The 27,940-nt window shown below is 27.3% G+C and overlaps 1 protein-coding gene across 1 annotated transcript in view; it reads left to right on the top strand.

Moving 5' to 3' along the window:
* Nucleotides 1-27,940, top strand: part of LOC111676011 (neuronal acetylcholine receptor subunit alpha-7) — a 257,859-nt gene that overhangs the window by 102,775 nt on the left and 127,144 nt on the right. Inside the window, exon 3 of the mRNA XM_046945936.1 lies at nucleotides 396-535. Coding sequence (XP_046801892.1) covers nucleotides 396-535 — 140 coding nt within the window. The remainder of the gene's footprint in view (nucleotides 1-395; nucleotides 536-27,940) is intronic.

Genomic DNA, 27,940 nt, shown 5'->3' on the forward strand with positions numbered 1-27,940 from the left:
TTAGTTAGTTAGTTAGTTAGTTAGTTAGTTAGTTAGTTAGTTAGTTAGTTAGTTAGTTAGTTGGTTAGTTAGTTAGTTAGTTAGTTAGTTAGTTAGTTACTTAGTTAGTTAGTAAGTTAGTTAGTTAGTTAGTTAGTTAGTTAGTTAGTTAGTTAGTTTGTATTTATTAAACCTGAAGAAGTACACCTAAGCCTTTACTAGGCCTGTTGCTCCTTAACCAGGTGCAAATAAGACTCACCATCTCTGGTCTACCCGTCTACAACTAACCACTAATCTACTGCTGGCCGCACATGAATATTAAATAACTAAAACCAATCCTTTATTATCCTTTGTTAGTTAAATATTGTTTTCTATCAATTAACATATTTTCATTATATGTTTTTTTCTAATTACAGTTTCAACAGCAGGACCTCATGAAAAACGTTTACTACATGCTCTTTTAGATAATTACAACAGTTTAGAGCGACCCGTTGTTAATGAATCCGATCCACTGCAATTAAGTTTCGGTCTAACTTTAATGCAGATAATTGATGTGGTGAGTTCATGTTTTTATAAATTTCTCTTTTTTTATATATGTTAATTATTTTTCTACTTTTTTTCCAATTTGTTGCTTTGTTAGTTGCAACAATTATGTCCTTTTGTATTTATTACATTTTTTCCTCATTATTATCTTGTATTACGACGACAATTTCTTTTGTTGTCTGTTTGTTTAAACAATTTGCCACACGTTAAAAAGGACATAATGATATGCTTATGGTTTTTAATTTGCTTGTCTTTGAAAAAAAAGAATAATGAGAGTGTAGAAAAATATGTCGTCAAATAGAAAAATGTTTATCTATTTTTCACCAGCATTTTATACTTAGATGCTATCAGTTCTTTACACTATTCTATTGTATGCTGATTAAATATATAGTTTGAGTGTCTATCATAAAGAAAATTACACATAAAATAATTAACTAATTGTCAACTAAAAAAAAAAACAAATAAATGCAAAAGATACACCTTTTAGGGAGGCAAACTTATACAACCACTGTGCAAGTATAACAACACTAGATGTTAATTATATACACATGTATATATGTATGTGTCTACTTGAAGTATTTATACGTATGTAGTGATATCTCAAAGAGAAAATGCCATCAAAATCCTTTGTCAACATTAAACTAAAAGGCACATATAAGTGTTTTTTTTTTTGTGCGATTGTTTTAACAACTAATTTAGATCCTTTAAAATGTACAAGGTTATACTTATTTAACAAACGAATTTCTGCAAGTGACAATTTATCTACTGAAGTTCTAAAAGATGTTAATAATTAATATTTTAGATACAAAGACAATTAATGTTAAAGAAAGAACATACTTATGTATGTTTAAAAAGATTTTCTGAATGTCATTTTTTATAAGGATTTAGTGATTTTGTTTTAAAGAAACCTTTTCCATGTGAATTTTTATTAAAATTAATAAAAAAAAAACTTAAAATACACACAATGATGTAGGGCAGGCGCGGATCCATAGGGGGTAAAAGCTAGTTGTTTCATAGTATATATTTGTACCTTACTACCTCTTTGTAAAGAATATCAACCATTGAACTATTTTGCTTTGATAACAATACAATTTTGTTGAAATAGTACCTATTATATAATTCCATTTATATACCCTAAAACACTAATGGGAGTAGGGCATTATACATTCGTGCTGATGTATACTAATCGACTTAGAATAATTTTCATAGCCATTTGTGTTGATGTTTATAATGGACAAAAGTATACCAATCTTTTCTTAGTAGATTCAGGGCGGGTTTCTTACTCCTCAGTTAAACTAGGCTTAACTTGTTGTTACATTAAACTCGGAACAAATTTATATGGACTTTAACTGATGATTGTGTTTTTAGTTTAAGATTTAAGTTCAGTTAACCTTGTTAGTATTTCCAACTTTTCACTCAAAAACATAAACAATGAACAGCTGTTTTGCAAATAATATTTTTGTAAAATGGAAAATTTTGGAAAAATGTTAAATAAACATTTAAAACAATAATAAATAAAACATAACAAATCAGAAAATTGCAAATTACTTAAAATATTAAGGTTTTGTTCTTTCGAAATCATTGTTTTATTGTTTTTCTTAATTATATTTTCTCACTTATAACTTGAGTTTAATTGACCAATTACACTAAGTTAAACTTAGATAATAAGTAACTTTACTGATAACTGAAAAACAGGCAACATATATTAAATCCGGTTTAACCAAAGAATGAAGATTATCTTTATCAAAAAAACTCGCACTTAACCATGTCCGTCTATCAGTGTTTACATTACAACATTTGTTTGATAAGTATCTATAACATAGTTTCATTTTTATACCCTACACTAGGGTTCTATAAATCGACTTTCGAATAATTGAACAATCGACTTTTTTCGAAAAGTCGAAGTCGACTATTTTGTACCAAAAAGTCGTTAACTCAACTATCGTCTGTGAAAAAAGTAGAAAAGTCGACTTTGGTATAAAAGTCGAAAAAAGTCTAAAAAAGTCAAAAATAGTCAAACAGTCAAAAATTATTGAAAATCGAAAATCGTCGACAAGTCTCAAAATTCGAAAATAGTCGCAAAAAATCGGAAAATGTTGAAAATAGTCGAAAAGCCGAAAAAATTTGAAAAATGTCGAAAATAATCGAAAAAAGTCGACTATTTACAAAAAACTATATGTCGACTTTTAACTAGCTGGAAAAAGTCGAAAAAAGTGTAAAGAAAAGTCGACTATTTACAAAATACTAAAAGTCGAAAAGTCGACTTTAAACTAAATGCAAAAAGTCAACTTTTACCTAAACGTCGAAAAGTCGACTTTTCGTTTCAACTATAGAAGCCTATCCTACACCACTAAGTGGAAAGGTATTATACATTTTGTAACGCACAAAGTATTTCAGTCGACTTAGAATTATTAAGCCATATCCGTCCGTCCATGTAAACTTTGTAATCAAAGTATAGGTCGCAATATTAAAAATAATTCAATGAAATTTGGTACTTTGGCCCAAAGACGAACTTCTTTAGTTAAAATTAGTACATAATTTCACCCAACCCTCATACAAACGAAGCCTTAGTTATGTGTATTTCTCCATAGGGAATATTTTATGTTTTAGGGACAGAAGTACCTATTAAGCTTACTTAGGTTTTTGGTCCTTATTTAAAACTTAGGCAAAAAGTTTTCTGTTCCTTTTTACCTTTCCTCTTACAAAATATAAAATTTGAAAAATAAAAACGGTAATTTAACAACACTTATTTCCAATATACATACATTCACATCATGATCTTTAAAAAAAACTCGAAATATTGTTATCGTCATTTTAGTAAAATAGCATAAACGAATTTGAGATTTGATAATAGTCATGAGATTTAAAATAGACAAAAAAAACTAGCAAAATTATAAAAAAAAAATTAAATCTAAATAATCCTTTAAAATACAATAAGATGTCCCTTGAAAGCAGCAAAGGTGATATGATGCTACATGATTTGATTTTCATATTCACAAATACAAGTAAGAAACCATTTTCCACTTAAATGATGATTTAAGATAATAATATAAGATAAGAGTTGCTAGTCAAGAGGCTCTTTAAACAAAATAATATAAAATTTAACTATTTTTTTTTGGAAAATAATACGGTATTATCTAAGAACAAATTGTGTTGATAACAAATACTCAAAGCTCTCATACATTAGACCCTTAGGCCCAACAAACACTCACATGCCAGGCATTTATACAAAAAGAGCTTCAAAGTAAAGCAGGACTTGTGGCAATATAGAGAAATAAATATATTCTAACTTACAAACCAACCTGTATTATAAAGAGATTCCATTGTGCATGTGTAAAATACATACAAGGATAAGAGTTGTTGTGTGAGTGACTTGACATTACAGGTGAAATGTAAAGCTAGCGGAAATAATAAACCAACAAAATAGGTATAATATAGCAGCAACAATAACAACAACTGAAAAAAAAATTCATCATGATAACACTAAGATGAAGGATAAAAAGGCTAAGGAGACTACAACCTCTTATTTAATGCAAAATCTTTCCTCCCTCCCCACTCATTCTTATGTTTAAAAAGAAAGTTGAAAAAACACCTCATATGAGTGCTAACATTAAGGCGGAAAGGAAAAAGGATATAACTAAGGATATGCCAGGATCTACTGGCTTTATTGTATAGACAATTTATTTATATAAAATATATATATTTTTGGTTGCGTGTAAAATTTAAGTAAAAAATGTAATATTTCTGTTGTTAAATACATTGCTGAACATGATAACAATGAAGACAAAGATGAAGAAAATAAAAATAAAATAAAATTTGTTTAACGAATTGGAAAAGATAAAAAAAGCGAAGAAGGAAATAAACAGCTCAGAGGAAGAAAAAAAAAAACAACGTAAAATGTTCATACGCAACTTAAAATAATATTGTAAGGAAGATAAGTTAATGCGTGTGTGTGTGAGTATGTTAAAGTGTGCGTACTAACGGAAAAAGGATACATGAACAAGCAAGTACACATACATACATGTCTGTAAAGTTAATATGTATTTCTAAGTATTTTATATTAAAATCATCATGAATTCATACAAAAACCAAAAAAAAACGCAAGATGAATTAAATGTCATGCAGAGTGTTGTATTGTTAACAATAATGACAGCAATAGCAACAGCTAAAGCTGTAGTAAGTAAATAACACCAGCAGCAACAACAAGTGATATGAATGTGTTAAACCCTAAAAAAATAAAAAGGTAATAAAAAAATATTAAATTATGTCTTAACAAATCTTTCACTACTACTTCTCTTAAACACAAGTGTCAATGACATCTTTTCGTAGAAACTGATTAAAGGCATAAATACATATTTCTTAATAAATCTTAAAAATTAGGTAAATTTTACGGTAATCTTGATTTATGTGCTTTTGTATGATTTCAAAAGGAACTAAGAAAAAAGTAACTTTATGTAGTTTTAAGGTGCTTTTTTAAAGAAAATTTTTAAATTTTCACAGCCTTTTACTAACAACATGTCAAATTAGTAAAAATATTTCCTTTTTTAAAGTACCTAAAAATCTTTTAATTCCTACTTATAATTTCAAGATTTTTCTTTTGATAATTTCGTTGAAAAAAAATTTACCTAAAAAGTGCTCTTAATCTTTAATTTCAAAATATTGCAGTTAACTTCAAAGAAAATTCTCTTAAAGAAAATCTCACATAAATCAAATGATAAAAACGTCACATTATTTTCTTTTTCTTCTGTACATTCATTCTTTTTGTGTCTTTGCTTAGTGAGTTGCTTGTATGTGTAATTTCTATCATTAGATGCTACATTCTATTATTTTAACCACTGAAGAAACAAGCTGTGTTGTGGCTGCAATAGTGGAAAATTTCATTTTCTAACTAACAACCTAAAAAATGCATCTCAAAGCAGTTACATACTTATATTTAGATTGTTGTGCAACAGAATTTAAAAGAGGTCTGGTTAAAGGCCTCTAGTAGACTCTTTTACGCGTAGAAATAATTATTCTAAAACTTAAAAAAAAAGTTTGCAATAGTTTAAAATTAAAAAAAAAAGCCTTTACAAAAATAACTTATAAAAAATATATTCAAGATTCCCAAAGGCCCTTTTTGTTTATAAAATCCATAAACATATATACATGCTTACTTCCATCTAAAACAACGACATTTTCACAACCATCATCAACACTATTTTCTTATTTTCATCTTCAAGTGCCAGTTAATATTAACTCAAGTAATATTGTTTCATCTTGAAAACACGTTCACAATAAAAGGGGAAAACCCGAAAAAACGGTGTATATGTTTTTCTTGATTTTTTTTCTCTCCTTTAGTGTAAGTGTATTTTTATGAGCATCACTGAGCAGCAGTTTTACTAGTTTGTTACTTTGGCCAAAAAACACATTGAACTATTTTTATTAATCTTTAAAGTTGTACGGTTTTTGCCACCATTAAAAAATATATGAGCGGACATTTCATTTATTGCTAAATAAAATATAAACCCAAACTATAGGCTATCCAGAGTATAACTTTTCCAAATGATATTTTTCTAATTTATAAACTTTTGTCAAGTAGTCGAAGTAATAGTCAGATGACAAGTCTGCAGTTTATTCTACAATCTAGTCCACAGTCTAATCCATAGACTCGTCTTTATTCTAGTATTCTCTACAGTATCGTACATACTGTAGTTTTTTATTTAGTCTATAGTCTAGTTTTGTCTAGTCCATAGTTTATAGTCCAGTCTATAGTCTAGTCTATAGTCTAGTCTATAGTCTAGTCTATAGTCTAGTCTATAGTCTAGTCTATAGTCTAGTCTATAGTCTAGTCTATAGTCTAGTCTATAGTCTAGTCTATAGTCTAGTCTATAGTCTAGTCTATAGTCTAGTCTATAGTCTAGTCTATAGTCTAGTCTATAGTCTAGTCTATAGTCTAGTCTATAGTCTAGTCTATAGTCTAGTCTATAGTCTAGTCTATAGTCTAGTCTATAGTCTAGTCTATAGTCTAGTCTATAGTCTAGTCTATAGTCTAGTCTATAGTCTAGTCTATAGTCTAGTCTATAGTCTAGTCTATAGTCTAGTCTATAGTCTAGTCTATAGTCTAGTCTATAGTCTAGTCTATAGTCTAGTCTATAGTCTAGTCTATAGTCTAGTCTATAGTCTAGTCTATAGTCTAGTCTATAGTCTAGTCTATAGTCTAGTCTATAGTCTAGTCTATAGTCTAGTCTATAGTCTAGTCTATAGTCTAGTCTATAGTCTAGTCTATAGTCTAGTCTATAGTCTAGTCTATAGTCTAGTCTATAGTCTAGTCTATAGTCTAGTCTATAGTCTAGTCTATAGTCTAGTCTATAGTCTAGTCTATAGTCTAGTCTATAGTCTAGTCTATAGTCTAGTCTATAGTCTAGTCTATAGTCTAGTCTATAGTCTAGTCTATAGTCTAGTCTATAGTCTAGTCTATAGTCTAGTCTATAGTCTAGTCTATAGTCTAGTCTATAGTCTAGTCTATAGTCTAGTCTATAGTCTAGTCTATAGTCTAGTCTATAGTCTAGTCTATAGTCTAGTCTATAGTCTAGTCTATAGTCTAGTCTATAGTCTAGTCTATAGTCTAGTCTATAGTCTAGTCTATAGTCTAGTCTATAGTCTAGTCTATAGTCTAGTCTATAGTCTAGTCTATAGTCTAGTCTATAGTCTAGTCTATAGTCTAGTCTATAGTCTAGTCTATAGTCTAGTCTATAGTCTAGTCTATAGTCTAGTCTATAGTCTAGTCTATAGTCTAGTCTATAGTCTAGTCTATAGTCTAGTCTATAGTCTAGTCTATAGTCTAGTCTATAGTCTAGTCTATAGTCTAGTCTATAGTCTAGTCTATAGTCTAGTCTATAGTCTAGTCTATAGTCTAGTCTATAGTCTAGTCTATAGTCTAGTCTATAGTCTAGTCTATAGTCTAGTCTATAGTCTAGTCTATAGTCTAGTCTATAGTCTAGTCTATAGTCTAGTCTATAGTCTAGTATATAGTCTAGTCTATAGTCTAGTCTATAGTCTAGTCTATAGTCTAGTCTGTAGTCTAGTCTATAGTCTTGTCTTGTCTTGTCTTGTCTTGTCTTGTCTTGTCTTGTCTTGTCTTGTCTTGTCTTGTCTTGTCTTGTCTTGTCTTGTCTTGTCTTGTCTTGTCTTGTCTTGTCTTGTCTTGTCTTGTCTTGTCTTAGTCTAGTCTTTAGTCTAGTCTTTAGTCTAGCCCAGTCTATAAACTAGTATATTGTCTAGCCTATAGTCTATTCTACAGACTAGTATATAGTCTAGTCTAGTATTGAAACCTATCTATATTGATACACGAATTTATGGGTTAAACTTATAAAAACATCTCCAACATATACAAATATATTTAACTAGAAATTAGAGATAATATACTACTAAAACTCTTGAATAAAACATGATTTAGGCCTTTTCTTATTTTGATTTATTCGTAACTGTTTTCGACACCTGTGAACATAATTTCAATTTTTCTTTTTATGCTTTGTGCTTTTTGTGCCCACTGTATTTTTTTCCGTTTGTAACCTATTTTGTTACTAAAATTGCTTTCATTTTTTCTAGCCGATGGGAAAAATTGTGTGTTCTTTTCATTTATGTTTGTGGTTTAAGCTGCAAGTGACACCATAAAGTGCAATATTCTCTGATGATTTTTACAAGTAAAGTTGTTAGTTTTTTACGAAAAAGGCGTTAAGCAATGAATCTTTCTTATGTTTTCTTCGCTCTTTCAAATAGAAGGTGGTTTCTTTACAATAGATGTCTTGTTTTTTGTATTTTTTTTCTTTGCAAAAGATATTTAATATAAGAAAATATGATGGGGAATTCAATAAAATACAAAGATTTGTCGGAAGTTGTGAGAGTGATGGCAGACACAAAGAAAAATGAAAATGTAAGTTATAGTTTCACAACTATTGCTATTACAATATTCAACATCTCTCATAAACTAAGAACAAATAGGTAAAGAAAATTTTCATCCGCTGCAATTTACCTTTAAAGTACTTTTTAACCCTTAACTAGAAGTAGCAAAAACGGACGGAAACACTTAATTTTAAAAAGCAACAATTTTTAAATAACTTTTAAATTCTAAAACAAATAAATTCTCTTGCCTTCACTCACTCGTTTGCTACTTAATTCATTACAAGAAAAAAAACTAATTGTTCACTAGCATGAAGGTCGTTTCTTCTTTATAAATACTTGCCAGTTAATTACAACAAATACAAGCAGCAGGCAACCTTATTTAAACAACTATGAAGTATAAATACTGCCACAATTAAACTTAAATAAAAATACTGAAACTAAAACTTTTATAGTCTAAAGACAGAGACGTAACAAAACTCATAATTTTCTTTTAGATCGTTTCAAACAAAAACTTTTTCGTTACTTTATACAAAGAAAAAGGAAACTTTAATCAGAAGAAAAAATAATTTCAAGATAAAAGCTGAAAACTTTTTATCAAGTACAAATATTTTGGTATTACTCGTACAAAGTACAAGTATTAAACTTAATTTTATGTTTAAAAAGCTAAAAACAATGACAATGTTCTTTTGCTTTATATTTGACTTTATTCTCTTTGCAGCAACTACGGATGTGTTGTTTAGCTTTTTTTAGTTGGAATTTTTTTTAGAAAAATTTTCTAACAAAGGAAACTAGAAAAATTTATACAAACTACTTTATAAACGTTTGCTAGCTTAGTTCTAAATTTAAACTACTGCTGTTATTGTTGTACTTTTAATTAGAGACGAAACTATATTAATTTACTTAACTTACCTATATATGTACATACACATGTATTTGTAGTTCATTTTATGTAAACTCTTTCACATGTATACTTGTACAAATATTTGCACATACACTTAAATTTACTAAAACTCATATATACTTTTCTTTGCTGCCGTAGCAATCCTTTAGGAAAGTTAAAGTAAATGCTAAATTTTTTAATGGCTAATAGATAAATATGCACAATGTTTTTTTTAACATAAAAATTTATAAAGAGAAAATTGAATAAAATAACTTTTTTAATATGTAAAAGTGTAATTTACTAAGTCATGGAAATATAAGAATATACGGACACTACTACGTTATAAATGGCCAAAATAAAAAGATCCGTGTCTCCCAGTCTTGCCCAAAATCATCACTTTTTCAAGGATTTTGAGCCTCGGAAATTGCACTGCTTTTATGAACGACACTTGTACGTATAAGTGTTAACGATTTACTGATAATACAAATATCAAGTATACGCCTAATTAAGAGAAGGAGTTGATATATTTCACTAACAGAGGTTTTTAGACTATAGACTAGACAATAGACTAAACTATAGACAAGACTATAGATTAGACAATAGGCTAGGTTACAGACTAGACTATAGACTAGACAAAGGACTAGACTATAGACTAGACTACAGAACAGACTATAGACTAGACTATAGAGGAGACTATAGACAAGACTATATAATATACTATAGACTAGACTATAGACGAGACTATAGACTAGACATTAGACTAGACTATACACTATACTGTACACTAAACTATAGACTAGACTATAGACTAGACTATAGACTAGACTATAGGCTATACTATAAACTAGACTATAGACAAGACTATAGACTAGACCATAGACTAGACTATACAATAGACTATAAACTAGACCATAGACTAGACTATATAATAGACTGTAGACTAGACTATTTACTAAACCATACACTAGAATATAGAATAGACTAAAGACTAGACTATAGACTAAACTATACAATAGATTGTAGACTAGACTATAAACTAGACCATAGAATAGAATATAGAATAGACTATAGACTCTATGGTCTAGTCTAGACTACACAATATACTGTAGACTAGACTATAAACTAAACCAAATATAATAATATAGAATAGACTGGAGACTAGACTATAGACTAGATTATAGACTATAGACTAGACTAGTCCGTAGACTAGACTATAAACTAGACTATAGACCAGATTATAGACTATAGGCTAGACTATAGGCTAGACTATGTACTTGAATATATACTAGACTATAGACTATACTATGGACTAGAATATAGCCTAAACTATAGGCTAGTCTATGAACTAGAATATAGCCTAGACTCTAGACTAGACTATATGACTTACTATTTTAATTCTTTTACAAATTGGCTAACGCTAAGCTACTTTAACTAAAACCTGTAAAAATAATACTTTGTTAAATGCATCCACTTGAAGTAGTAAGCAAAAAACTCTTCATTGTTTTTCCTATGAATAAGCTCAGATTACCTAATACAGTGTAGCATAAACTAACGTTAATATTATTTGTCAATCTTTTACCATATTTTTGTATTTGCAATTTAGCAAAAAACAACCAGCGGAATTTTGATTCTTTTACTAAAACTTTCAAAATGTTTCAAATGTGTTTACTAGTTGGTTGTGGTAATGGTGTAGGTTAGAGAGTAACTGCAGCGTGTTTCCCTTTCAAAAATATTTTTTAGAACTCTTTAGAGCCGCCTCAAACTGCTGGGTTTTTAACTTGATAATTGTGTTGAATATTTGTTGTCTTAGCAATATTATATCTAACTAATTTCATAGCAATTGTCTTCTACCACTTTCATTTTACAAATCTTTGTTAAATTTATCATGGCTAAAACCAAACTTAAAATGAAATTAGTTTCTGAATACTAGAAGAAGTAAAATAAATTTAAATGTATTACATCCTTTAATAAAGTGTTATTATTACTATTGTATATATTTCCTTCTATTCTATCTCAAAATTTCTCTAAGAAAAAAAGCTTTTTGTTAAGAAAAATAGAAAAACTTTTCATTAGTCTTAAAATGTATTTTGCATGCAAATTTTCTGTTACGTTTCATATTTTTGTTCTATATTCTTTTCGAATTTCCAATTTAAGCATTTTGTTACAGCCTCATCTTTATTAATAAGTATTACATTCTTTTACTTACATTTTTTCTTATGTTTCATATTCTTCATGCATTATTCAGTGTTTTTCATTTTATTAGAATTTCAAGAAAAAGAAAAAAATAAAACTAAAACTAAACTAAGTTTTTCCTTACGTCTGGCAAATGATTTTAAGTCAGACAGTTAAAGTAATAATTAATTAACAGAAAATCAAGTTGTACGATTATAAAGTTGTTTGTAGAAAATTTGATGGATAATAATGAAAAATTTATGGTTAAACAAGTTTTCTGAAGAAAGAACGTTTGGATAATCCAGTTAAAAAATATATTTTTCCTGATTCTTCTTTAACGTTTTCCAACAATCATAATCATTAGTTCAAGGCAAATACAAAATAGCAGAAATTGAGAAAACAGTTATTTTGTTCACTTTATTTAAAGAAGAAGTTTATTAATATTTATAATACAATTAGATTAGAAACATCATGGATCAATAAGTAAGGGTTAAAAGCCAAAAGCTATTATCTCCATTTAGAAAGTCCTCTTCGACAATTAAAAAAAAAATAAAAAATTTTCTGATTTACTTACACTTGGCAGAAGAGGAGATTGTTACCTTTTATGTATTTTACTAACTGATTTCAAGACACCCTACAAAAGATGCAATTGTAAATGAGATTTTTTAAATTTTATTACTGTGTTCAAAATTTGTTCTTTTCTCTTATAATACTTTTTTATGATCATATTTTTTTTTAATTCAGTGCTGCAAAAAAAAGAATGTAATTCCATTTAAAATCGAATGTCAGTAGAAATCTATTAATCAATCAATTTAAAAACAAAACACATACGAGATCAAAAAAAAAAGAGTGGAAAAAACTGAGACAAAATATATGAAAACCTTCACACTTAACAAAATCATATATTCTATGTCGTTAGCTAAAATGTCAATACTTGCGAGCAAAAATAAAACGAAGTACTTCCAAAAGAATAACTTTTATCACCACTTCAAAAGTAGTACTAAGTGAATTTGTTTACCTTCTGTCGAAGACATTTTTAATGACTTCCAAGAAGCAAAAGAAATCCAATTTTATTTAAAATTTAAGGTCATTTGTACTGACATTTGAAACTTACTTGATTTTGTAGTTGATTAATAAATTCGTGTAAAATATTTATATGACTTAAAATTTAACTTCTTAATAACTTCCAAAAAAAGAACATAGTAATTACTTCTTGAGAATGACTTCAGATGCAGCGAATTTGGAATCAAATAAATAGAACATCTTTCCTACTACAAGCCTGTGCTGAAATTATTACCTCTTCACGTTTTTTTCAGTACTTCTACTGAATTCTACTATTCTTTTGCTTCGTTGGAAGTTCTTTTTTTTCTAGGTTGTTAGCATATTACAGGGATAAGCATCCATGTTCATATTTTTACAGGAAATTCAAAAACATTATGTACAAATTCATCATGCTTCAGTTGAAATCATATTATTTTGATTTCATAATAATAGCACAATGTTTAAATGTTTGCTGTAACCATATATATGGTTATCTATGGGTAGTTAATGTTATTTTGAATATATCAAAATATTTTATTAGTTAGCGCCATAAGAATTATAGTTGACGATATGTGGATATATGCTTTATACATATATGACATATGAGAACAGAAAAAAAATAAAGAAATCTAACAAGTAAAACAAACGAAAGAATTAAGACTAAAATGACCAACAATCTAACGTGACGACAACGACGACGATGCTGATGCTGATGAAGATGCAGTAGATGTGATGACAAAAACGAAAACAATATCTATCTGCCAATTGTGGTACATGGAATATTAAATGTTTGCAGAAGAATGTGAACGTGTTTATTTAAGAAACCAAAAAGTAGACAAATCTGTTGCAAAATCAAAGAAGACAAAAATACTGATTTATATTTCTATTACTGAAAAAAAAAATAGAAATATGTATTCTGAAAAAAAAAATGACAAGAAATAGAAACCAAATGAAATTACTGCAAGAAAAAAAACAGAAATCATAAATCTTTTATTAAGAAAAATGTGAAACAAAATGAAACAAATCAATGTTGTTAACACTTTTTGTTTTAGTTTATTTTTTTTTTTTTTTTTTTTTGAACATTTGTAAGATATTGAAGTTATTTTTGATTCATGTTTTAAAGGATGTTAGCAAAAGCTGGACTTTTACTTACAAAAAAGAGAAAAGGAATTAGGAAGAAAAGATTTTAAGATTATTACTATTACTTACTTAACTATTAGAAAAACATGTGTTTATGTCAAATATCCAAATCTTTGAAAGTGTCCCTACAATGTGTAAAAGGTAACAGCTTTCTGTTGCGTGTATTTTTGATAGCTTGTAACAGCTTTCTATTACATACATTTAGGAGCTAGTAAATAATACAGAAAATACATATGTATACATGTTTATTTATGTATATACATATATAAACGTGTATTATTATTCGTCCTTATAGGTTTTGATATTTCATATAGTTTATTTGCTAAAAACAAAAATCTATAAATTGAATACGTGTCCTTGGGGCAATATAACAATATATTTGTAAACATATTTTCAAAAATATTAAATTTCATTACAAACTTTCATACGCACATAAAGTAAAATATAATTATAGAAGTGTTTGTAATATATTTATACACATTTATCTTATATAATGAACGGAGAAAAAAATATTGGCTAATAGTTAATAATATAAAGATATCTAATAATATTATGATCACTGCAATGACGTTTTTTTGTTTAACTGTGACAAATATATTATGCTTATTTTTAAACTAATTATGAAACTTTCCTTATGTTATTCATCATATATTCAATAATGTTGAATTCCAGAAATAAGTTTGCATGGTTACTATAACTATACTATGTTCATTGTAATAATATATGATTATTGAAAATGAATAATTCTTATTTTAAGCAGATTTGCTAAAAATGCTATTATATTTCTGCTGGTACAGCAACAAAACAACTTTTGATATACACAATACACTTATACAGTTTATTTAAATTTAATTATAATATGTTGCTGTTAGATCATGGTTACCACAATCATGTTTTTTTGCAAGTGAAGTTACCATAATAACGTAAAATTTCATTACTTAAATATGTGGTATTAACCAGTGGTGCCGTAGCAATCCGTCTACTCGCCAGAAGCAAATTCATAAGGGACCATATAAGCGATTTATAAATAGTGATTTTGTCACGATAGTTAAAGATTGCCAAGGTCTGCCCAAGGAAACACTAAGAGTCGAAGGTTTTAAAAAAGTGTTATTAAAAGGCTATCCTAGTAAAATAACACCAAAGCCAAAGCGTTCGTTCCCATGAAAATTGGTTTTTAGCACCGCACTAACTTGGAGTTCAACGAACAAAGATGTTATACTCGATTTATAAATAGTGATTTTATCGAGGAAGATAAAGGTTGCACAGAACAGCTCAAGAACAGTTTAATGACGAAGAATTGAAGGTTTTAAATCATAAAAGTATTATTAAAACGTTTGTGAAGCCCGTCTTTCTGAGTAAAATTACACCAAAGCCAAATAACCAGGGTGCTCGTTCCCAAGACAATTAGCACCGGAATGACTTGAAGTTCAACGAACAAAGACTAAGGATTATCAACTCAGTCAAACAAACAGCAAAAGCCAGTAACAGCGCTTCTATGATAATTTTATCATCGCTCTGAAGCGATCCCATTTAAACTCGACCAAAGATTGCCATCGCAAGAAAGAACTATCGACTATAGTCGAATTGTTACAACAACCCATGGTGCTATGATTATGCTCAATATTTGGTGGCCAAACTACCATACGAAACCTGTACCAAATGCAACATGTTTTATTCAAGCTTTGGCCGAAAAAGCCAGAATATTCTATAATGATAATCAGATATTGCCCCGTACTATTAGTAGTTGTTTCGATCTACCTGTTATAAACTTTAGTTGAAAAAGGGCGAATCCGAAATCCGCTCGATTGGTTTTTGGCCCCAAAACTTGTCCAAAAAATGTAGAAAAGAACCTTACCAACAATGACCAATACTTTGAATTCGATTTTATTGTACAAATGTTTCAAAACACATATTTTACAATGATGTTTTAACAATCATACTATATTTCTCCAGGTGTATGTTCTTTATTACAATTATGAAAGCTTTTATATTTTTGTTTATTTTTGGTCATTCGTACAAATAATCAAACAAAAATGCCATTAAATAAATGATTTATATGGCCTTTGACAATATCCAACATTAGAAATTAATAACAATTGTGTAACAGCCCAGTTGTTAACTTTGCTTTTTAAAGATTTACTTTCAGTATTTTATATTAGTTTTATTACTTTATTAACTGCTTCACAGAAAGTAGAGAAAAAGTGTAAACAGTAAAATTAATGTGTTAACATAATTGATTTTCAATTAAATTAAGTTATAAACTAGAAATACAATACCAATCAAATTATAAGCTACTCTAGTTTAGAGGCTATTTAAAATGTCTTTTAAAGAATGGTAAAATTTAAAAGGCAGAAATATAAAATGTAGTTTTATTACTAGGACAGACAGACGGACATGGTGAATTTGTAATAATAGCTGCTAAGTCTAATACACATAAATATATACCCAGGATATATTTGATATAACCAACAACAGAATAAATTTATAAAATATATTTATCCGTAAAGTTAAAGTACCAAAAATTAATAAAAGCGAATTTATTTTATAGCTAATAAAAATATTTATGAAGACTTAAAAAGATTTTATAATTTTATATATTTTTTAACATCGCTCATTTTATGAAAGCTTTGCGGTCCAGCTTCATTTGTTTTTCTAATTAAATTACTAAAATCCAGTATTTATACTTCATCCTCTGTCATAAATAACAAATATCATATTTAATTACAATACCTCCTTTTTAAGTTCGCAAAAATAAAAAACCAACAAAAACCTAAATCTAATCCAATTTAAAAATAATTACAATTAATTATCACAGTTCTCACATTACACAGTGCTATAATTCAACACTTTGGAATTAAAAGCATTAACAGATGCTGCAAATTATGTAATAGAAAAGAAGAAAAAAACTTCATAAAATGCAACAAAATTTTCACAAAAACCACAAACATATTGGTAACGAATAAATAATAAATGGCATTAACGTAAAATTACACAAATAAATGGTTAAACGTATTCCCGTACAAATACAGACACACACACAAACCCATTGAAATATTTCATAATTAGCCAAAACAGGCATGCCCCTAAAATGATGCAATACAAAACTACAAACATTATACAAATACAAAAAAACAACAATAATAACAACACACTGCATGTAAACAAATAAACATTTATGAATTTTTATATGTATATGTATTTGTATAAAATTCTCTATTTACAAAATATGAATGTCCTTGTGGGTAAATAAATATGAGGGTTTGCATTTGTTTTATACAAATTTATATGTATATGTGTGTATTTATGTATTTGTTTTATGCTTGTTATGTCAACACCACTGTGTAAACCTCGTTAAACACTATAGTTGTTTATAAATATTCACACCGACATACACATCCTTTTATACAACTACACTACCATTGTCCTTAGATACATACATATTTACACTTTTTCATATCTATAGTTTTTTTATAATAAAAACGCATGACTGCTTGGAAAGAAACAAACAACAATTGCCACAGCAAAAACAAAAGTATTGCAACAAAAAACCATTGGAACAGCAACAGAAAAGGAACCACCAACCAGTTAAACAGACAAACATTTCTATACATATTTGTATATATTCAGAACGAACAATATTACCATACAATTTTATTTTGTTATACTTGTATGCACACACACACATACACACATCAAAACACTATGCGGGAGAGTGTTATTGTGGAAAAGAAAATTTTCATAAATCCAGATTTGAAAGGAACTTTTTAATTTGTAATTTATTGTTTTGAATAGAAATAATTTTCAAATCTGTTAGACCGTAACTAACTAAGTAACTAGCTAACAAACTAACTAAAAATAGTCAACAAATGTTGCTTGCTGATTTGATCGAAAATTTCTATGAGTTCGTACTTTTAAATAGCTGCCAACCTCTAAACCATAAAACTTTTTTCGGTACAGTATTTTAAATTTCAGCTTTAATTCCTGACTTTTATATTTTTTTGCTTTATTATTAATAAATATTATTTTTCGGTTTACTGTGACTGTTTGTCGGTTGCGAAATTTTGTAGGGGAGGAAACGGAAAATTATTTTTAAAATATATGTTTAATTGTTAGCAAATATTTAGTTTTTTTTAGATTTTTCAATGATTTCTAAATATTTTTGGGCATATTAAATAAAACAGAGCTTGTTTTGATAACACATAACAATCTGACAGAATAAAAGTTAGAAAAATAAATAAAATTAAATTACTAATGAAGATTTTAATGTTAAACAAAGTTACTTTTAATTTCATCAAAAAGAAGAGACTAAGACTAAGACTAATAGTTTTCATTTCATTGTTGCATGGCTACCTAACTAAAACACACATTTGATTTCACTTTTTCATATCCTTTTAATTACTTTTGTTTTGTACCTTTTTCTCAAACCCAAATACTAATGGCTTAGAAAATGTAAATCCCAAAAATATAACTATTTCATGCTAAGATTTTGTCTTATAGATATTTTAAACAACACTCCGTATTAAACAGCTTCAGTTAAAAACCAACGCCAGTGGTATTTTTTAATTTAGTGCATAATTGCACAATCAATTTGTGGTGAAATGAGTTTGGAAAGTGCTGCAAAATAATAAAGCACAAGATAAATATTAAACAAAAACACAAACAAATAACCGATGAATGAGCCAAAAGTGAAAATGTGAAAACAAATATCAGATGTTTAAAAAAACACCCACACAAAAGCAACCAATAACCGCTACCAATATTAAAAAGCAACTGCAATAACTATAGCATATACTAAGGTGTTTTAAATATATTTAGCTACAGCCTACCTTGAATTAAAACAAATATTTGTATGTTTATACGTATTTATACTTATAGCATATCTTTTAGGCGTTTTTAATTTAATTTATTTAACCGCAACAATTTTTTTTATTTTGGTTGCTATGTATTGCATATTTGTTTGCCAATATTTAATTTTGTTAACTTAAAAACAATTTAATTAAATCAAAATGAAATCTTTTTGGAACAAAAAAATTGTTGTATTGAAAGTAAAACAATATTATTGAATCATGGCTTAGCGGTTTGTTAAATTAAAATTTTGTGTTAAACATTTTTTAAATTAACAACTAGAAAGCATATTATGCAACCACATATTAAGCATATAAATATGTTTACATGATTATAATTTACAATTAGCTGGTTGTTAGTTCATATTAGAAAATTAAATTATAACATCCTAATAAAACTTAACAAGAACTGAACTAGAACTGAACTAGAACTGAACTAGAACTGAACTAGAACTGAACTAGAACTGAACTAGAACTGAACTAGAACTGAACTAGAACTGAACTAGAACTGAACTAGAACTGAACTAGAACTGAACTAGAACTGAACTAGAACTGAACTAGAACTGAACTAGAACTGAACTAGAACTGAACTAGAACTGAACTAGAACTGAACTAGAACTGAACTAGAACTGAACTATAATTTTACAACTGTGACGTATGATTAATATTTATATATCCTATTTTTCTATACATATGTGACGTATAAGTGTTATTCATTTAATATAATATTTTCGATCTGTACTATTTGCATGTAAAATAAGAATTAGTTTTACAAAATTTAGCGTAAAATCCGTTCCAAAAAATTTCAATGCAATACAATAAAACTATAAACAGCAATTGCATTTTCATAGAGAGAATTTCATTTGGAAATAATGCCTTTTTAAGCAATAACAATGGATGTAGCTGCAATAGTAGTCATAAATACCCTGTAGTTCTTGAAAAGAAAAATTAGCAGTTCAAATAATCTTCATGAATGTTGAAAATAGTTTTAAGTGATTTTCTAAAGGGAATCTTATATGGTTGCTACCATGAAGTATGGCCTTACGTGTGCCACACTTTATGGATTACACTCTCGATGCATTAAATTAAGTTACGATATATGTTTGTATATGGCTTACTTATGGATTTAGTTTAATAGTTTCGGTCCAAAGTTTAGTATATTACGAACGGAATAATAAAATCAATATATTCCACTAGCATTTTGTTGGAAACTATAATAAAACATTTAGTAATATTGGACCTTTTAAACTACAGAACAGCTGTAACCCAAAGTAAATCGCAACAACAATATAAATTACTTACCAATACAACTTATATTTTACAATTGTTTTGGTTTTGTTGTCTCAAACACTAAAAACCACAACAATATACATATACATACATTTAGTTAATGTATGTTTGTGTGTGTGAGTGTAAAAATTATTTGGTTTTACTAGTTTTACACATCCTGCTCGTTATCGAAAATTATGCTTGTATCTAAATTGCCAAAATGGGTTTTCTCTGTCTATTTGCTTGTTTTTTTTCTATTTGCCTTTTTTAATTTGTAATTAGAACAAATATTTTTTTTTCGGTTTACTAGCACACAAACATACACACACACTAATATAACCACATTTCTATGTACTGGACTGTGTGCGATTGTCTGTTTTGTAAATTTTCAAACAATTTATCTCAAACCCCATTTTCATGTAAGTGAAATGATGTGTGTGTGTGTGTGTGTGTGTTAAAAATTTTAATTTTTTAAATGGGACAAAATTTTGCAAAAATTGATTGTTTTTTCAACAACTTGCCAAAGACTAAATTAATACACACATTTACTAGAAAACTATTTTATTAGCTGATAACATAATATTTGAAAATTTCTTACTATGAATTTGAATTTTTAATCAATTATTTCTATAGCCTTAAAGTATTTTTTCTAAGTTTTCTTAATTAAACGCTTCAGTAGCTGCCAATAATAATTAGAAAAAAAATTTTAAAAACTTTCCTTTTTATAGTTACAGCAACTTATTCTATGACCCGCTTTTTAAATTGTTTTAGGAAACGGAAGTGTGCCATTATTTTTTATTATTTTAAATGAAATATTCAAATGATTTATTTGGCAAAACATTAGCTTTTGTTTTGTTTTCCTGTAAATATTATTTTTTATTTCAAATTACTTTTCCTGCTAATTAATGTTTTATTATAAATGTTTTCTTTCGTGCCGTTTTTTTTCAATTTCATTAAACAAAAAAGGTTGCCCGACAGACAATTAATTCATTCATTCCTTTAAAGCGGTTTTATTTTTGACAATGGCCAGCAACTTAAAATGGTTGAAACCTTTTTTTCATTCCTGACCATTATGTTAGTAATCAAATTCTAATTAGTGAGGTGAAATTGTTTTCATTGCTTTTTTTGGTTATGTTAAATTATGCCAAGGATTTTTTTCGAATGTTTTCTTTATTTTAGTAATTTTATACATAATTGGCCTTGTTTTAGGCTTTATTAGCGTGTAATTAATTTTTATTTTTTTCGTTAAAGAAAAATTTATTAAAATGAAAAGAAAACGTAACCCAAGGCCAAATATCAATAGAAAAAATTTATAAAAATATATACATATTTTTGGTAAACAACAATTTTTAGTTAAATTCAAACATATGTCTCATTTAATATTTAAATCAAATAAAATTTTTCAAACCTCATTAACTTTCAACAATAAAATCATATTCATATATTCATTCATTTATTTTATTACAAATACAATTACTATTATTTACACAATTTACATCAACACATCGAAATTTTAATAGACACAATTTTGAGACAAAAAAAATCTAAATGTTAAAATGTTTATTTTATACAGTCAATATTACCAAATATAATAGTCTAATATTATTTTAGATATTTTTTTCTCTCTATACTATATTATTATTATTAAGATTTTTTTTCTAAAAATTTTATATAAATGTTTTTATCAACAAAAACATGTTAATTTTGTTTTTCCTTGTCATAACATAAAAAAACACAGTAAAACAGAAATGTAATGTAAAAATTCCTACACACAACAGCGCAGCTCTCATTGAAATCCTCCAAAGACATTTGGCCAGATTCCCAAAAAACAACAAGCAATTTTTTTGTTGTTCATTTATGTTTATTTTTTTTTTTTTTTGGAATTTGAGGGTCTCTCTTTATTTTTAAAGCTTAAGTTTTATGGAGTTTTTTTTTTTTTTTTTTTTTTTTTTTTTTTGTTAAATGTTAAATATGAAAATGTAAAATTTTTTAAAACACAGTGGTAAATACAAACACTGACATGTTAGCAAAAGGAGAAACAGTCAGATTTTAATGTACATACATGAGTTATTTATAAGCACAATGTGCTTATTTTATATAAGTTAATAATTTGTTAAAAAAAAAGAAATGATTTTTTTTTTTTTGAAATAATGTATTTTAAAATATAACGAAATAACTATGTTTTTTTAATAAGAGTTGTTAGCATCTATTCCCTGAAGCCCACTGTAGCAATATACAGTTATAATAAAAGCAGCATACACTTGTTTAAAAACATATAAATAAAAATAAATCTGAATGCAATTTAAATTTTTTCTTACGCAAAAATATTGACACCCTACATATACGTATTAAGTGAAAAACTTACAAGACATATTTGCCAAAAATAATAAAAATCTGAGCAAAAATTTCTGAAAAGCAAGTTTAAAAATTGTTGTTACTTAAAAAAAGGAAGGAACATTCGGCTTTAAAAGCAGGTGCACCAGAGTGTTGACTAATATAACAAATATGTACGCAATTTCTGCAGAAAGTTGGTCGTTGCCACAGAATCGGTATTTAATACAAAACTATTGAACAACAAGTAATATTTCTATATTCGGCTGTGCCGAATCTTATATACCCTTCACCAAATATGTTTTAAAAAACAGTTTTTATTTATTTTGTATCTCTGCACACACATAACATACGCACAAACAAATATAAACTGTAGCAAAAAGAAATATTAACTGTTGTACTGTAATACCACCGCAAACTGTATTACCAATCTCAAGCAAATATGAGCTTTATTACCAACATATTATTGCTTTATCTCCTTGTTCTTGTTATACCCACTTACCTTCGTGAGAATAGAACAGCATCCAAACATACAAAAAATACACAGCTGAATAAAACCAAATACATCTCCACACGCACATGTACATCTTTATCCAATTCACAGTGTTGTTGTTGCTTTTTTAACAAAGCATGACAAAAAAGTGGCTTTTTTGATGAAATTTTCAGAGGTTGTCCCGGATTCTTGCTGATATCTCCGTTATTTATGGACCGACAGACAGACGGACAGACAGACAGACAGACGGACATGGCTTAATCGACTCCGCTATCTATAAGGATCCAGAATATATATACTTCATAGGGTCGGAATATTATATTTTATTAACCATTTCCATTTAAATTCCAAAATCGTTTTAATATGGATCATAATTTTACTATTAAATGTGTCGCCTAGAAAATAACCATTAAAATGTCTCGCAGAAATAAAATTTTGTTACATTTAAATCATTAAACTTTATCTGCCATTTTTCCTACAATTTCGCGACAAACAAAAATGGAAATTAAGTCCTTTTGGTTCATAAAAAAACAACTAAAACAAATTGTCGTTTTTTCTCACAAATAAATTAAAAGCTTTTAGAATTTTTCAACGCTAACGTTAATATATGAATATGTTAAAATGTTTATTACTTTTATACAAATTAAAAGCTTAAAACATAATACTAATGCGAATACTCTTTTGGTAGCACATTTAACTATACACAAAAAAAACCAAATTTCATTATTATAAGAGAAACAATTATACACTTAAAATGTTTTGTTTTAATAATTGAAAATTATTTACCCAACAATATTATATTTCAAAATTATTTACAGATATTTCCAGTCATAATGTAACAATAATAAAAAAATTCAACACCCTCCTTCTTTGATATTACAAAAATGCAATTAATTTCCATTGAGTGAAACGTGAAACTTTTTGAAAATGACAATATATCTGACAATTTGACAAAATTAATACTTGTGCATAAATACTTTTGTCAGACAGTCACACATACATATCAGGTAAAGAAACTTTTGATTTAAGAATCGTACTAACTAATAACAAAAAAGTACTAAAAAAATGATCAGCTAGACCAGATATATAGAACATAGACTAGACAACAGACTAAACAATAGACTTGACTATAGACTATATTCTAGACTATAGACTAGACTACAGACTAGACTATAGACTACACTATAGACTAGACTATAGACTAAACTATAGACTGGACTATAGACTAGACTATAGACTAGACTATAGACTAGACTATAGACTAGACTATAGACTAGACTATAGACTAGACTATAGACTAGACTATAGACTAGACTATAGACTAGACTATAGACTAGACTATAGACTAGACTATAGACTAGACTATAGACTAGACTATAGACTAGACTATACTGACTGTATCAGTATACAATTATTTAAAAGGGGCTAGCACGGGTAAACTTGCTGGGAATTTTGTTATTTTATCCAATTATTCGTGCTTATGTTTTTGCAAGCACACACTTTCATAGAATGGACAAAGAAATTAGTTCAATTATGTGTAAAATTGCCACCATCATCAGTAAAGACAGCAGTGTAAGCAATATCAGACAGTCGGTTGACATATCAAGTGTCAAAACAATGAGTTAATAGCGGGTAAAGCATGCCTATTGATATTTTACAGTTTTAATGCTGGACATTTTTGTTTTCAAAACAATGGATTTGGATGTTAAAAGAAATGTTCTCTTTCTGGGTAATTGAAATTTTTAAAGTAAATAAAAACAAAATTCACTCAAAGTTGTGGGTGAATTTTACATACATTTTTGAACTAAAATGAAAAATAGAATTTAAATCAAATTTCAAATTAGATATTGTAGTAAAAACTATGATAACAAATTATCATGTATGTATGTATGTATAGAATCAATAATACAGATCATTTGAAAAAGATTACTGAAATAATGAATTTCTAAGTTTAATACATACTAAATATACACTCACATAGAAAAGCAATGTTAATGTCACACAAACACGTTTCATTGGAGAAAAAGACACATATTACATGAGTGTGAGTAAAAGAGCGTACAAATATCTTTACTATATAAAATAAGACCAAGAAAATGTTGTTGATGATGATGATGTATATAAAATAGTAAAAAGGCAAAAAAATAAAAGAAATACGGAAAAAAAAATTAGAAATGAATGAATGTTTATAAAATATTGTATTTTACTGAACATCTGCATGCCACAATTTGTAGCAAGTAGCACGTGATAATAATACAAAATGAAATAAGCATAACACAAACAAACAAACTAGCTTATAAACAGTCATACCCAGTTGGCCAATTTGGCAAAAATGTTTAAAAAGGAAAGTTTTTTTTTTCTAGCAAATCATTTTCTAAACATTTTTAAAATGTTGAATAACTTGATCAACTGGGTTATAGTTACCAAGTATGCTGGAATGTTTATGGATGCATTAAAGCTAAAAGTAAAGATTTTTTCTACTCATTTTGTGAGTAGATTTTTATTTGTTGTTTGTTTTGTGCTTAAGATATCGAGCCTAATTTATGGTCAAATGACTTAGACATTAGAATGTATTGCAGGCGAACGCCATAGAACGTAAGAGGATAAAAGACTTACAAGGACAAAAAGAATAAGTAGTAATATGAAGGTACTTTAACTCAAACATATTTGAAAAGCAAAACCAATTCCTTCAAGACGAGAAAAAAAATGTTTCGAAATTGTTTAATAAATCTAAAATTTCACGATATTTCACATTATGTGAAAATTTTCTTTATAATTAAAAAAAAATTTAATGCATACAAATATAAAACATTAGGTGTAGTATTAAACGTTAGTTTTAGTATAAAACATTAGTTTCAGTATAAAACATTAGTTTTAGTGTAAAACGTTAGTCTTAATATAAAACGTTAGTTTTAGTATAAAACGTTAGTTTTAGTATAAAACGTTAGTTTTAGTATAAAACGTTAGTTTTAGTATAAAACGTTAGTTTTAGTATAAAACGTTAGTTTCAGTGTAAAACATTTGTTCTAGTATAAAACGTAAGTTTTAGTATTAAACATTAGTTTTAGTGTAAATCGTTAGTCTTAATATAAAACGTTATCTTTAGTATAAAACGTTAGTTTTAGTATAAAACATTAATTCTAGTATAAAACGTTAGTTTTAGTATAAAACGTTAGTTTTAATATAAAACGTTAGTTTTAGTATAAAACGTTAGTTTTAGTATAAAACGTTAGTTTTAGTATAAAACGTTAATTTTAGTATAAAACGTTAGTTTTAGTATAAAACGTTAGTTTTAGTATAAAACGTTAGTTTTAGTATAAAACGTTAGCTTTAGTATAAAACGTTAGTTTTAGTATAAAACGTTAGTTTTAGTATAAAACGTTAGTTTTAGTATAAAACGTTAGTTTTAGTAGAAAACGTTAGTTTTAGTAGAAAACGTTAGTTTTAGTATAAAGCATTAGTTTCAGTATAAAACATTAGTTCTAGTATAAAACGTTAGATTTAGTATAAAACGTTAGTGTTAGTTTTAACACGTTAGTTTTAGTAGAAAACGTTAGTTTTATAATAAAGCGTTAGTTTCAGTATAAAACATTAGTTCTAGTATAAAACGTTAGATTTAGTATAACATGTTAGTGTTAGTATAACACGTTAGTTTCAGTATAAACCATTAGTTTTAGTATAAAACGTTAGTTTTAGTATAGCAAGTTAGTTTTAGTATAACACGTTAGTTTTTGTATAAAACGTTAGTTTTTGTATAAAACGTTAGTTTTTTTATAAAACATTAGTTTTTGTATAAAACGTTAGTTTTTGTATAAAACGTTAGTTCTAGCATACATTGTAAGTTTTAGTATAGAATGTTTGTCCAGAATAAAATGTTAGTTAATTTTTGTAAATTATTCGAAAATTTAAAAAATCAATATTTTATAAAAATTTCATTGAAAATACATATTATCTGAAATTTAGAATTTCCTAAAAACTTTTTTACAAATGATAATTTTGTTTTAAAAATTTTTCACTTTCCCACTGTTACAATATGTTGTAACGGTTTGTAATCACATTCATTCTATTTAATGATTTCATATAAATATGTGAAAATGATCGGTCATTCATTTTTGCATTACATTATATTTTTTGAGAAAAAATGAAACATCATCAGATAAATACATATTAATTTTAACACACATGTTTACTCATACACTGACGTGTCGAATTAAGTTTCATTGAACATTCAAATCCATTCACAGCAACCACAAAATGTTAGGCAAAAGAGAGGGTGGACATATTTATGTATTGAAAAAATCACTCTTATTATGAATTCGAACATGTTCAAAATATTTGAAAATGTAGGATTATTATATTACCTAATCGTTGGCAACAACAAAAATACTAATGCGGGTAGTGTAAACTACAAATATGTGAGCTTTTGGCAAATATTGACTTTAATACACAGTAAAAATTTCAAAAAAAAGTTTTCCCCTAAACTTATTCTTGTTCATTCATCATTTTATAGTAAATACCGAATATTAACAAATATTTGACAACTCTAATGCGTGTCAAGATTTTTCTATACAATTTTACATCTAAAAATTTTCCAAAATTTACAGCTTAAGTATTATAAACTAAAATGTTAAGTTATACAAAAAAAACTCTATTTTATTATATTTTGAAGTGTATTGAGTGTCATCGAAAGCACACAAGAAAAAAAAAACAAATGAAACTCTCCCAATAACTACAACAAATCCATATAAACCCCTATAAACTGCATAATAAAAGTATATTTTTATACATTTTGTATCCTATTGGTTTCTATCAAAATACAAAAAAAATCCCTGAAAAAGCACGATTTCATATTATTACTATTGTAATAATACATACTCAAATACATATACATACATACTTTCATATGGATGTGTGTGTAATAATAATATGGATATCCTAACATCTGTGCCTTATTTGTCATGTTAGACGCGTTTCAACTATGAATAAGTGCTTCTCTGCGTGTTTGAATACCTTTTTAGTGTTTTTTTTTCTTTCTGTTATAATATGAAACAATAAAAAATCAGAAATGACAGAAACAAGTTGATATATTATATTCGGCAGTGGCGAAACTTGAAATATCCTTTATCCCAGAATTTTACAAAAATATCTATTAGCCAGTGTACTAATGTTTTATATTAAAACTAAGGTTTTATACTAAAACTAACGTTTTATACTAAAACTAACGTTTTATACTAAAACTAATGTTTTATACTAAAATTAACATTTTATACTAAAACTTAAGGTTTATACTAAAACTAAGGTTTTGTACTAAAACTAAGGTTTTATACTAAAACTAACTTTTTATACTAAAACTAACTTTTTATACTA

This window comes from Lucilia cuprina, chromosome 3 (genome assembly GCF_022045245.1).
Source record: "Lucilia cuprina isolate Lc7/37 chromosome 3, ASM2204524v1, whole genome shotgun sequence".
NCBI lineage: Eukaryota > Metazoa > Arthropoda > Insecta > Diptera > Calliphoridae > Lucilia > Lucilia cuprina.